Below are 13,193 nucleotides of genomic sequence, written 5' to 3'. Positions count from 1 at the left end.
GGTTATTTCCCATTCTAGCACTGTTATTAATGGAAAATAGATATACATTATGGACAATAAAGTAAAATGCTTTAATCTGTCTTCCTTACCTGTTACCCTTGTGCTACTTCTCTGCTCATGACTAACTTCAGATATACTTTTAAAAAGCTTTCTCATTTAAAAACATGATGCAAATATTTTAAGAACCAATAATAGGCCTAATTTCTCAAAATGACTTCAGGTATATACATACCACATTCATATACACTATTGCAAAAGGACATGGTTTAGGTTAGCTCCCCAACACTGTAGCCAGGATAGCTACGTGCTTTGTTTCCTCAGGAGCCAACTGTTTGCCAAAACACCATTATCCTTTCACTCACTTAAATATTCACATAACAGGGATGCACGATGCTAGGCATGAAGGATATCATGTGAGCAAAAACAGAGGGATGGTCTTTGCCTTAGGGAGCTTATAATCCAGTCAGGGAGAGAAAAAAATTATTCAAATGATATAAAATTGCAAATAAGAAGTACTGCCAAAGAGAATTACAGTTCCATGAAAGTCTATATAGGAGGTGTGAACTAGTTAAGAGTAAAGCTTGAACTGAGACCAAAGGATGAGGTGAATGACATCAGGCAAAGTAGGGAGATTAGCCTTCCCTAGAGTGAACAGCACATGCAAAGGCTCTGTGACAGAAGGAAACTGAAAGAAGGCCAAAGCACAGTAGTAAAAAGTGCAAAGGGAGCCAGGGGAAGAATGACCCAAACATAATCAACTGGTGCACATTATTTCTCCACATCACAAAGATTCAAAGGTGGACATGTGATCTAAATCAGTTCAATCAGAAGGACTCTCCAAATTTTACAGGATCATTCAGAAAAGAGGCAGAGGGCAGTGAAGGTGTAAGGCTCAAACAGTTGCAGCCATGTTGCTGACCATGAGGGAAGACCATGCGGAGGAATCCAGAAGTGAGAGATGGAGAGAAAGGAGGTCCTGATGATACCATCCAAGTGATATCAAACAGATACCTTCATCAAAAGAGTCTTTCACTTTCAACAGCCATTAATTTCCTTTTACTTGAAATACCCACCCCCCAACACACAACAGTACAAAGGGGAGCAGGCCATGAGACAAGGTGAGGAGGTAGGAGGGGGTCACGATAACATTCTGTTAGAGAATGACTGCTGGAGCATTCTGAGCCACACAACAGTCCTTCTGCCCAATTTCAGAAGGCAGGCAGGCTCCTCTGCCACTCTGAGTCTTATTATGATACACTGCTCTGGAATACAGCGAAGGCTCCCCCTTCCCCAACAAAAGAAAAAAGTAAAAAATTTACTTTGGTGAAACGGTACACAACTTTTCAAACATTCTTTTAGGAGATAATATAAGCAAAAGAAGTGTGACTACTACTAAGTTAGTAATGTGATGCAGAATAAGTCCTAGATTTCTGACTTTGATGAAGCACAGATGTGTAAGAGGAAGATCATGAGCCCCATTTCAGACAGGCTGAGTCGGAGATGCCTCTGAGACATCTATAAGGAAGCGTCAGGTAAACAATCAGTGGAGAAATTATTTTGGCACTCAAGAGAGATGCATCATCTATGTAAAGGCAGGAGCTGAAGCCATGGTTTGAAGGAAATGACTTAGAAAGTGGAGAAGGGAGGGCCCACAACTGACCCCTAAGAAATTCCAATATTCAACAGCCAGGCAGAGAAAGGTACTCCTGTAAAGGAGACAGAGATAAAGGGGACAAAAAGGCAGAAGGTAAAAACAAAACAAAAGGAAACCAAAAAAAAGAACAATGTATCACAAACAACTTAGAAAAAGTGGATGTAGCTGAACATTGCAATGTCATAATCATAATCCATAAGATTCCATTTTAGCCTCAGAGAAAAATCAATTGAAAATCTAATTGTACCAACAAATAACAACTTGGTAATAATAAGCCAAGTATTTTACTTACATAGTCATTTAAGGAAAAAAAAGAATTTTTAAAAGGGACAAAAATAATTATATGAACAGGTACACAAACAATATTCATGGGGAGTGCCACTTTACTGGTATCCTTACCTGAACAGAAGGGACATCAGTAAAAGCTTTTATAAAATCATCTTCATCAACTGCTCCAGCACCTCCTTCTTTAGAAGCACCTGCTAATCAAAAGAAAATTTGTTTTTTTAAAGTTTATTTTTAAGCATGTTAGCACCAAAAAATATGAAAAAATAACTCTTTTGATATCAACAAAGGCATAATTTTGAGACATTCCATTTTAGAAGACAGCATTAAAAAAAATCACCATCTTTCAGAAAAGTCAAGGTCCATAGCAATAGTTGATTAACTCTCTATAAAGTACTACGGTAGGCTAATCATAACGTTCAAACTATAAGAACAGAGCCCTCCTATCCTTATTCAATGCAACAGCAAGTACACAAGAAATACAGGTAAAAAGATAATCATTTAAAAAGGTAAATGGCAATTTTAAATGACACTAAATGTCAATAAATGATGGTGAACAACAGAGCAGAGGATCCATTTATGCTGCAGTGCTCAGGAAAGCAAAGGTGAAAGAAATGGGCTGGAAATTACATTTGAATAGGCAAACAAATCTTCCTTTACTGAACAGAGACAATAAAAAAGTAAACTTAATAGGCAGTAGCTGCTTAAGAGCCAGTAATTAAGCTACTGTCTTTCAGGTCCAAATCCACTCTTTTATATTCAGGGATGTTGGGCCTAGCTAGGACTGAGCAATCCATTTTTTTGCTGATTCTAATGGTTTCCTGTTAAACTCTGTTAACGGGGGTGGCTGGAAAGATGGAAGTTGACAGAAGAAGGGATGTAGTCCTTCTAGCTTCCTGTTCTTGTCTTTAAAACTCTAGCAACTCTGGCAGGAGGCTCCTTTCAGTTAGAAGCACCTGATTCCTGTTGCGGTTTCTTTAACCCTCACAGCGCCCATCAGAGACACCAGCCAGCTAGTACTCCCTCACAGAGGTCTGAGCCATAGCTCTGCAGGGCCCCACCTCTAAGTTTTAATAATTTTAACCCCCTCATTTTGTTCCCCCAGCTCTAGGAATAGGAGCTGTTGACTGTAACTGATACCTCCATGACACTTTAGTTTCTCTTTTTGCATTTTTAATCCACTATACCCATTTAACAGTTCTTCATATTAAATTCTCTCAGTAAAAATAACTGTTGGGGAGCCTGGATGGCTCAGTTGGTTGAGCATCCAACTCTTGATTTCAGCTTAGGTCATGGTCTCAGGGTTGTGGGACAGAGCCTGTGTAGGGCTCTGAGCTCAACGGGGGTCTGCTTGGGATTCTCTCCCTCTCCCTCTCCCTCTGCCCCTCCCCCAACTTGTGCTCTGTCTCATAAATAAATAAATAAATAAATAAATAAATAAATAAATAAATAAATAAAACATTTAAAAAAACCCCACAACAGTTATTTTTAAAGATTTATTTATTTTAAAAGTGGGCGTGCCTGGGTGCGCATATGCACGCATGGGCTGGGGGAGGGGCAGAGAATCTCAAGGAGACTCCATGCTGAGCACGGAGCTGGATGCCTGGCAGATCTCACAATCTGAGATCATGACCTGAGCCAGAAACCAAGAGTTAGATGCTTAACCAACTAAGCCACCTGGGCGCTCCTGTGGTTTCTGTCTCCTGACTGAACCCTGGCTGATACAGGTAGTACTTAGTTTCTAACTCTATATATTTATTGCTTCATGGTAATAATTTAACACACTGAAATGGATTTCAACCACACAAGATGCATATCCTAAGGATAATTAACTTTTTAAAGTAATAGTATCTCCCCAATTAGGTCTATCATCTACCAAAGGAAATATTATTTTCAAAACTGGATTTAAAAAATTAACATCATCCTAATAAAAAAAAAACCTAAAGATCTCCAAAGGTATGTAAGAAGCTCCTCATCCTAAAAAAACAAACAAAAACCTTTGAAGATCATCTTTTTTGTGAGTTTTAACAGCAATAAGAGATGGACCACAGTGTAACAAAATTATAAGACAATATAAAACTCCAAATTAAAAGCAATGACAATTTAGTAAACTAAGAGAGGCATGAATGCATGCTTGCTGTAGGAAATTCATTTACAATAGTAAATAAATTAGTTATTCCCTAAATATTATAAAAAATACATTAACAATAAAACTCTCGATCCTATCCCCATGATCAGTACTAATAACAGATTAATTGAAAATAATCAGTTTAAGCAAAGAAACAAAAAATAAGATACCTAACCACATTATCTTAACATCTTATACTACATTCATTTACCAATCTCTTAATATGGGTTTCATTTTTTTAAAAAAGTTTTTGTTTTGTAATCTCTACACCCACTGTGGGGCTTGAACCCATGACCCCAAGATCAACAGTAGCTCTCTCTTCTGACTGAGCTGGCCAGGTGCCCCTGCGTTTCATTGTTTTTGACAACGGGTTCCCTGACAGGAAAGCAGAAGCCTAGATTTTTACAATTTCTTCCCAATCTTTTGCAGTTGTCTTGCCCAGCCCAGGCCACTGAAGAGAAATTTCTTTAGGGACTTCTTCTTACCAAGTAGTTCTTAAACATTCAACTCAGTTTTCATAGAACAGCTTTCTTTACACATTCATTAAATATAGTCTGTTCACTTATATACCACTTCTTGCAAATTACTTTGTTACAGTAACCAGAGGAACCACTAGGCAAGTTTTGAGAACAAGTGGCTCCTGGAGGAGGCCACTGCTGGAGGAGACCTGTGCAAATGTACCAGAGCAGAGCCAATCAACAACTTCAGTGGGCTCAAGTGTGGAAGACAGAAAACGTTACAGAGGAATGGAAAAGTGAAGGCGAGATCAGTATGAAGAGTTACTACAGCTCACAGGCAGTTTACAAAAGGTATCAAATGTAGAAGAGGTTAACTCCAACACATTAACCCACCAGCCAAAACACAATGTCAAACACCTTCAAGGGAATGCAGAGCACCTGAACAAATCCCAAATAAAGCCAGAAAAATGTGCCATTGACTAAGAACACACACAGGAAGGTCTAACTTTTAAAAGTCACAATTCACTCTGATCATAATGCCTTAGTTTTATTATCCAGTTATGTCTTATGAATAGGGACAAATAACCTAGTGGGGAGGGTAAGTGGGGGAATAGAAATTAAATGGCTTTTAAAGTCCTGCAAAAGCTGCAGAGACAAAAGGCTACAAATACCACTAAATGCAGCCTTATGATCAGCTCAGATTTGACAATTAGGTCTCTAAACCTGAACATGGGCATTACCAAATTTCACAAGAACTTGCATGGTTTTAAATAGCTGACCCTAATTTATCTCACTCTTACCTTTGAGAATCATTTTGTATAAGCACAGCTGCTGCTAATGGGAGAGTATTGGGTATGTAAAGACAGGACATGCTGAACCTGGCCTGGCTTATCTCTTATATGTACTACAAGTAAACCTTTTTTACAATCCTAGTTTGCCTAATGTTTCCCCTCCCCTTGGTTTTGATTTTGTGGCCAACAAAAGTAGAAAAGGGATCTCTGCATAGGGGAATAATCTGCTGAATAAACTGTTCATTCTTACAAGCATTATTCCATTTTCTGAAACAGCTTTAAAGTTCACCTAAAAAATACTGTAAAATACTTTTAGCACCAGGAAGGAGAATGAATACCACAGGCAGAGAGTCAAAAGAAGTGATGGGCTCTAATGTCAAATACTACTGCAAGAAAAGGACAGTGAGAGTATACACAAAGCAGAGATATATTTAAATAAAGTAAGTTTGAGAGCAGAAGCACAAGTAGAGGCTGCAGGGCTGAAGGGCTGAGCAATGCTGGATTCCAACTTGACTAAAGGTCTTTTAAATATAACCGGGTTAACAATCACACCAGAAGATATTAATGGGCAAAACACAAAAACAGCTTTGCTCAGTTGTCTAACTACTCTAAAACAGAGGTCAGCAAATTTTTTCTGTAATGGGCCAGATAGTAGGTATTTTAGACTTTGTGGGCCATATGGTTTCTGCTGCAATTACTCAGCTCTGCCACTGTAGCGTGAAAGCAGCCACAGACAACATGTAAATGAATGAGCAAGGCTGTATTCCAATAAATCTCTATTTATGGACACTAAAATTTGAATTTCATATAGTTTTCACATGTCACACAATATTATTCTTCTTTTGAATATTTTTAATCATTTAAAAATGTAAAAAAAAACATTTCAAGCTCATGCATAAACCAAAAACAGACAGTTGGCTGGATGTGGCATGTGGCCTAGTTTGCTGATCCCTGCTCCAGAAATCACCCTAAACTAGTATTCACTTAGGTGGGGGATGGGGGGCTGGTGGTGGAGGTGCAGATTAGAGGCTTCTGGTGTTCATGAGATAGCATGGTTTCTAGTATGCTAGACTGACTAGGGTAGGCACTTACAGAAATTCCTAAATATTACTTAAAGTTTAAGTATAAAGAGAAAACTTCATTCTACTTAGTCCTTAACAACTAATAAGATGAAGTGCTGGATAAAAAGGTGAATGAGACAAAGGGTAAAGCAGTATGTTTCAGATATAGGAACAAGGAGAACAAGTCTCAGGTGAAAAGGCGCAGGTTCTTCTCATGCTACAATGAAGAGTCAAGCCCTAAAGAGAAAAATAAATGATAAACAACAGGGGGTAAATATGGCTTAAACCCCAATAAAATTCATATAAAACCCATAATTTTTAAAGTGAGTTAACCAACGAGAGCATTACCAGTGCTTCTAAGAGTGCTATCAAAAGACAGATACAGTTTAACAGAAGAGCCTTCTTTCAAGTAGGGTTGGAAAAGATACGTAGCAGCAACACAAGATTTTTATGCCAAAGAAGGAAATATTTCAGGAGGCCGAGCCCAGAGACCGGTGCAGAACCAAAACAGAGGAAAACAATGGTTTAGAGAACCACACCCAGAGAGAATGAAACCTTCATCAAAGAAACACTTTCCATTTCTCAAGTAAGGGAACCGGACAACAGGTTTCTATTGGATTTGAAAATTGCTGTCAGTGAACTTCCTGTTCCTCCCCTTCTTTTTATTTTATTTTTTTAAAAGATTTTATTTATTTATTTGTCAGAGAGAGAGAGGGCCAATCTTAGGAGGAGCATATTAAATATTTATGGCTGGAATGTGATAATGTCTACAACTAACTTTCCAACTGCTGAGATTAGAAAAAAAATGTGTGGGAATATATTTATACAGAGAGTTAAAACAAGCAGGGGGAGCGGCAGGTAGAGGGAGAAGTAGGATTCCCACTGAGCAAGGAGCTTGATGCAAGAATCTGGGATCATGACCTGAGCCAAAGGCTAGCGCTTAACGGACTGAGCCACCCAGGCACCCCTATTCCTCCCCTTCTTGAATGGAATGTCTATTCTGGATACTCTGTCCTGATACCACCATTGTATACTGAGCATGTGGGGTGCCAGTAAGATGTCTTTTTAGTTCACAGGCCTCTGGATGGAGAGCAGCCACACCAGAGAACCCTTGCATGTGATGTGATGTGATGCAGACTACAAGATCATGGACTTTGAACCTGATGCTATAAATGAGTTGAAACTTCTGAGAAATGTCTGTGAGGGTATCTTGTATGTGAAAGGCATGTGAATTATTGTGGGCAGAGGACAAATTGCAATAGATTGTTTGCAAACATAGCTGTAACAATTCCTCACATTCTTGAAAGCTCCTTCCACAATGTGACTGCAAGTCTTCCCATCCAAGAGTGGATTCCCCAGCCCACAGGTGGGGAGGAGTAACCTGGAATTCTTGAGTTGAGACAAGACCTGGGAAAGGCTGGAGGGGTCCTTGACTGGTGATTCCCCAGTTTTGAGCAGGAATAAATCTCTGAAGAAAAGCTTCTACGATCCCCAATTTAGGCCCAGAAGAACTCCCTTCGAGCAATGAGTTCACAAAGTTCAAATACACAAGGCAAACCATTATGAACTAAGAGTCTCAGGTAACAAATATTAGATTTAGCACTACAGATATAGTCCAGTTACAGACTACAAAACATACGTGAATATAACATTTAAAGAAATAATGTGGACAGAATCACAAAGATACCAATCAACAAAAGACATTAGGAACAAACAGATGAATTTGGGGGAGGAAGTACCTGTCCTACCAGCTATCAAGATTTACAAAGCTAATTATGACAACTAGGTTTTAGTGCAGGAACAGACCAATTAATAAAATGAACAAAATAGAGCCTTCAAAAATGGCCCACAAATATATGACACTTTGATACATGACAAAGAAGTGATTCAGATCAATGGTGAAAGTAGAAACTATTAAAATAATAATGTCCTAAAATTCAACAAAATGCTGAGATAATGGCTTATCAAGAAAAAAAGGCATTTCTTTACTAAATATTAAAACTTATAGTAGACATTTTTATTCCCATGGGAGATGGTAGTTATCCAAATGCAAATCAAATATTCAACTACATACTCCAAAAACCCGAGACCAAAAAGAGCAAATAAAACTACCCACAGCACATACTTATAATACAACTAAGAGATGACTAATAACACTTCAAACTTCAATTTACAAGTAAATGGGGAAATAGGAACATCCAAGTCTAGCAACGTCAACTACAGAGTCCTCACCAGAGAGAAAAATCAGAGGAAACTGTACGGAGGACGAAGATCCTGGTAGTGATGGAACATGGACCTCTACTAAGATTCCCCCCAAGGTAAGTAGCACTTAGAAAGAAGAGGTATCCCTTTGAAGCTTGGTGGATAAAGGAAAGGAAGAAAGGGAAGATGAGGGCTCTACTGAAATTGTTATCACAGAATTAGAAGTAGAAACTCCCCCCCCCCCCCGTTCCTCCCCCACTCCCATCCCACCCCGTATCATTTAGTCAAGAAGCTGCCATTTCACTATACCAACAGAAGAGGGCATTCTTGAATGAAGAAACTAAAAATTCTTCCTGGCCTCAAAGAATCACTTGTTACAAAAAAATTCTTAGGATACTTTAGGAAATTTGAATATATAATGGAATGGCTTAAAAGGACGTGAGTATACAGTTTAAGAATTTACAAAAAATAGGGACGTCTGGGTGACTCAGTCAGTTAAGTGTTTGCCTTTGGCTCAGGTCATGATCTTGGAGTCCTGGGATCAAGGCCCACATCAGGGTCCTTGCTCAGCAGGGAGCCTGCTTCTCCCTCTCCCTCTGCCTGCTCCTCCCCCTGCTTGTGCTCTCGATCTCTCTCTCTGACAAATGAATAAAATCTTAAACAAACAAAAAGAATTTACAAAAAATAAAAGGGCTAGAAGGAACAAGTTAAATAACATCACAAAGAAATCAGACAAATCCAGAACAAACCCAGACAATCTAAGACAACTGGCCTAGACTCTTCAAAAAATGTATCAATGTTATGGGTATAAAAATTGGTAATGTGATTGTTTTATACATAATATTATGAAATCTTCTTGCATATGATATTATGGATATAATGCAGCATACCTTTAAGTCTTAGGAGGAGCATATTAAATATTTATGGCTGGAATGTAATAATGTCTACAACTTACTTTCTAACCACTGAGATTAAAAAAAAGAAAGAATATGTGTGGGAATATGTTTATATAGAGAGTTAAAACAAATAGGGCAAACACTAATTATTCATTCCAGGTGATGAGTGTTCACTGCATTATCAACTTGGCTACATGCTCAAAATTTTTCTTAATAAAAAGTTTGGGAAACCACTCACTATAAAGCTAGAGTAGGTAGAGAGATAGATCTGGAAAATAAGGAACTACAGAAAATAACTGAAATACATACAATAGTATTCATTCAAAGAAGTAAAGAATGTTTTCTTCAATTGCATGGACTTAGTTCGCTATGCGAATTAATTTAGAACATAAATTAAAAGTGATATAATGTCACTTTATATAAAAATAAATTCCAGATATATTGAACAAATTAAATGTAAAATAATGTTTTAGAATAAACTGGAAAACATTTGCATAGCCTTGGGACTGGACAATAGTCCTTTTTATTCAGGACAGGAAATTTGAAGTCAAAAGAATGGAACAGAATTTTACCTACCACAACAAAAATTTTTAAGTTTTAATGTAAAATGCCACAAAGGAGACACTGAGGAAATATTTATCACTTTTAACAAAAGAATAAAAGATCTGAATATTTAAAAAACTGTAACAGACTGATGAGAAGACAAAACAGCCCAATTAAAAGATGGGTAAATAACAACAACATGTAATTTGCGGAAGAGGATATGCTAACTTCATTAATGAATATAAATAGTCTGAACCGCAACAGAATAAAAACTCCAGGAAGGCATGGTCTTTGTTTTTGTTCACTGACGTTTTCCAGAAGTCACAAAAGCAGAAACATGCTAAAATCTTTCAGAAAACATTTGCTAGCTGCTGGTCACATGGATAGGTGGATGGAAAAATGCCAATTAAAACAAAGCACCATTTTTCACCTATCAAAATGACAATAATTAATGAGGCTGTTACATTCAATACTGGAAAGGGTAAAATAATGCCTGTATTAAAATTAAAAATACACCCAATCTTTAACTGAACATTGGGAGGAATCTATTCCACAGATCAGAAGCACCAGAACGTCCAAATATAGTAAGTATATGGAGACTGGCATTCTCTGTAATGGCATAAAGTTGTAGACAACCTGAATGACCCTGACTTGTAAACAGTTCATTACATCATGGTACATCAAATAATGGAGAATACTGCATGGCTATTAAAAGGATGTGAGAGCTGTGTCAGTCTTGATGTTGAAGGATGAGTGTTCTGTGAAAAAAAAGCAAGTTGCAAAGTGTTTACTAGTGTGTTTAAAATGGGCAAACATAAAATCTAATCTGAGTACCTACATGAATGAACATGGAGCAAAATGTGGAAGGATACATGTCAAACTTAATACCAGTTACTAGAGAGCAACAGGATTAGAGAGGCAAGATACTATTAGGCTAAACCTGTTGAATTACTTGAATCATATTTACCTTAAAACTAAAGTTAAGATAGACAGCACCAGGGGAGCCTGGGTATCTCAGGCAGTTGAGTGTCCGACTCTTGATTTTGACTCAGGTCATGATCTCAGGGTCCTGGGATTGAGCCCTGTGTTGGCCTCTGCGCTCAGTGGGGAGTCCACTTGAGGATTTCCCTCCCTGTCCAAGACCAATGCTGGGCTTGATCCCAGGACCCTGGGATCATGACCTGAGCCAAAGGCAGATGCTTAGCTGACTGAGCCACCCAAGTGCCCCCTTTCCTTTTCAAGAAAAAAAAAATCAACTTTGTTGTTTGCATGAGGGGGAAAAATGGGAATGATTAGCATGGAAAACAGATAATTGGACATTCTTAATAAAACCTCAGGTCAGACATAAATGAAGTAAAATATATCAAAAAGATGACTAAGTACTCCTGAATTTGAAAAGGTGGTAGCTACTTAATTATAAGAATTAAAACTATTTCAAAGTAGTCTTTGATATTAGATGGAAACAGTAGAGAGAAAATGCTGTCTACTTGAATGAATGAGCAAGTGAGAGAGAACAACAGAACTTTTGAGAACTAATGGTTTAGCCAGCGACATGTCTCCATGATTACATACAAGCCTCAGTAAAAAATGACTAACCTCTAAATCTGGTACAAATTACAAACAATAACAATTATATTATTATCTAATTCAATCTCTGTATTTTAAAAAGCATAGCAGCCAAAATTATTGGCACAGGAGGATGAATTCAACAAAAAAATACTAAAAAACATTTCTATTAATAATGAAAAATTTCAGGTTTTCTTTATTTCCAAATATTCTATTTTGCAGAGAATCGTACTAGTTAAGCTTTAAAACAACTGATTTATGGATGGGAGGGATCAATACTGTAGGTTATAATCTCAGAGCTAAAGGATCTCGAAGAACACTTATTTACTCGGTGAGATTAGTGTGGGTGGCAGAATAGCAAAGTACTTTCTGTGCTTACCGCACTTATTAGATGCATGACCCTATGCAAGTTAACTTCTCCAAACCTTAGTTTGCTCATCAGTAAAGTTAGGATAATAAAGTACCTAACTCTAGGGGTTTTGATTTAAATGACAGAATATACGTGAGAACACTCAAACATTTTTAAAAAAAATTATTACCTAAAATACTCTAGAAATATAAGTATTTTAAACAATCAGGTACCTTCAGCAATTGTATTCTAGACAATTAAGCTGAAAGAAAAGAAAACGTGTTTACCTTAATTCCTATTATGAAATTACAAATGTTATTCAGAAAATAACTATTTAAGGGAATTCATTTTATCCTTATTCTAATTAGTAAAGCACAAAGGTAACACTTTTGAGACCCACATAATATGGATTTCTATAGCAATAATATATCGGAATGGAGTAACCCACAATCCTTTTTTTGATTCTCCCTGACTTAAAGGCCACAAAATTACAATATGAGTAGAACAGGTTGGCACGGGGAGCCAAAGAACAACGAAAAACTAACACACACTAAAGATTAAACACAGGTCCTACTGGCTTTAATTAATTGGATAGGATACTTTGCTAAAAATAGCAGGCATCTCTTTCATCTTGACATATATCGCCAGGAAAAGTAAATTAAACTCCCAAACTTCAAAAGTAGATTCAGTCAGGATTCCGAAGAAGTTCACTTTATTTTTATTTTGATAATCCTACCTGAAAAAAACACTTGCTAAACACAGTGGACTGCGATGGGCTTATTCAACTAATATATATAAACCCCCCAACTACCATATTCCTTCAATTAGAAACCAATCATACCTATCTGTATATTATATGCCTACAAGTAGCAAATGAAATGTTTAGACTGAATCCCCATTATTCCATATAAACTTACGAGAAAGAAAGTGTCTAGTCTAGAAAGCAGAGTAGTTATAAAGAGAGGGTAACCCAACCTTCAAGTATTTCAAAGTATCATGTTAACAAATAATTCATCTTTTTGAAGTTACAAAGGGACAGATTTTAATGCAACATAAAATAGAATTAATTTATTCGGAATTGAATTTGGCTTATAACCTTCCTGGAGGACACTATGCTAAACTGAAAGAATATCAGAGATCCCTGTATCTTTTGATTCAGTAAACTTGAGAAATTTATTCCAAGGAAATGATTGGAGGAGATGTGCTAAAAGATATACATAAGGGGTGCCTGGGTGGCACAGCGGTTAGGTGTGTGGCTTC

At 37.3% G+C, this 13,193-nt stretch overlaps 1 protein-coding gene across 36 annotated transcripts in view; it reads right to left on the bottom strand.

Moving 5' to 3' along the window:
* Positions 1-13,193, bottom strand: part of CLASP2 (cytoplasmic linker associated protein 2) — a 175,634-nt gene that overhangs the window by 106,885 nt on the left and 55,556 nt on the right. For 19 of the 36 annotated variants that reach the window (XM_087870058.1, XM_045798314.2, XM_045798320.2 and 16 more), the window contains one exon: positions 2,054-2,136. In XM_087870058.1, coding sequence (XP_087726184.1) covers positions 2,054-2,136 — 83 coding nt within the window. The remainder of the gene's footprint in view (positions 1-2,053; positions 2,137-13,193) is intronic. The other 17 variants (XM_087870041.1, XM_087870060.1, XM_087870049.1 and 14 more) reach the window with 1 other exon arrangement.

Source organism: Ursus americanus, chromosome 20 (genome assembly GCF_024610735.1).
Source record: "Ursus americanus isolate L20-20 chromosome 20, mUrsAme1.1.p, whole genome shotgun sequence".
Taxonomy (NCBI): domain Eukaryota; kingdom Metazoa; phylum Chordata; class Mammalia; order Carnivora; family Ursidae; genus Ursus; species Ursus americanus.
The sequence above is the reverse complement of the archived record's forward strand: the minus strand, read 5'-3'. Positions and strand labels throughout refer to the sequence as shown.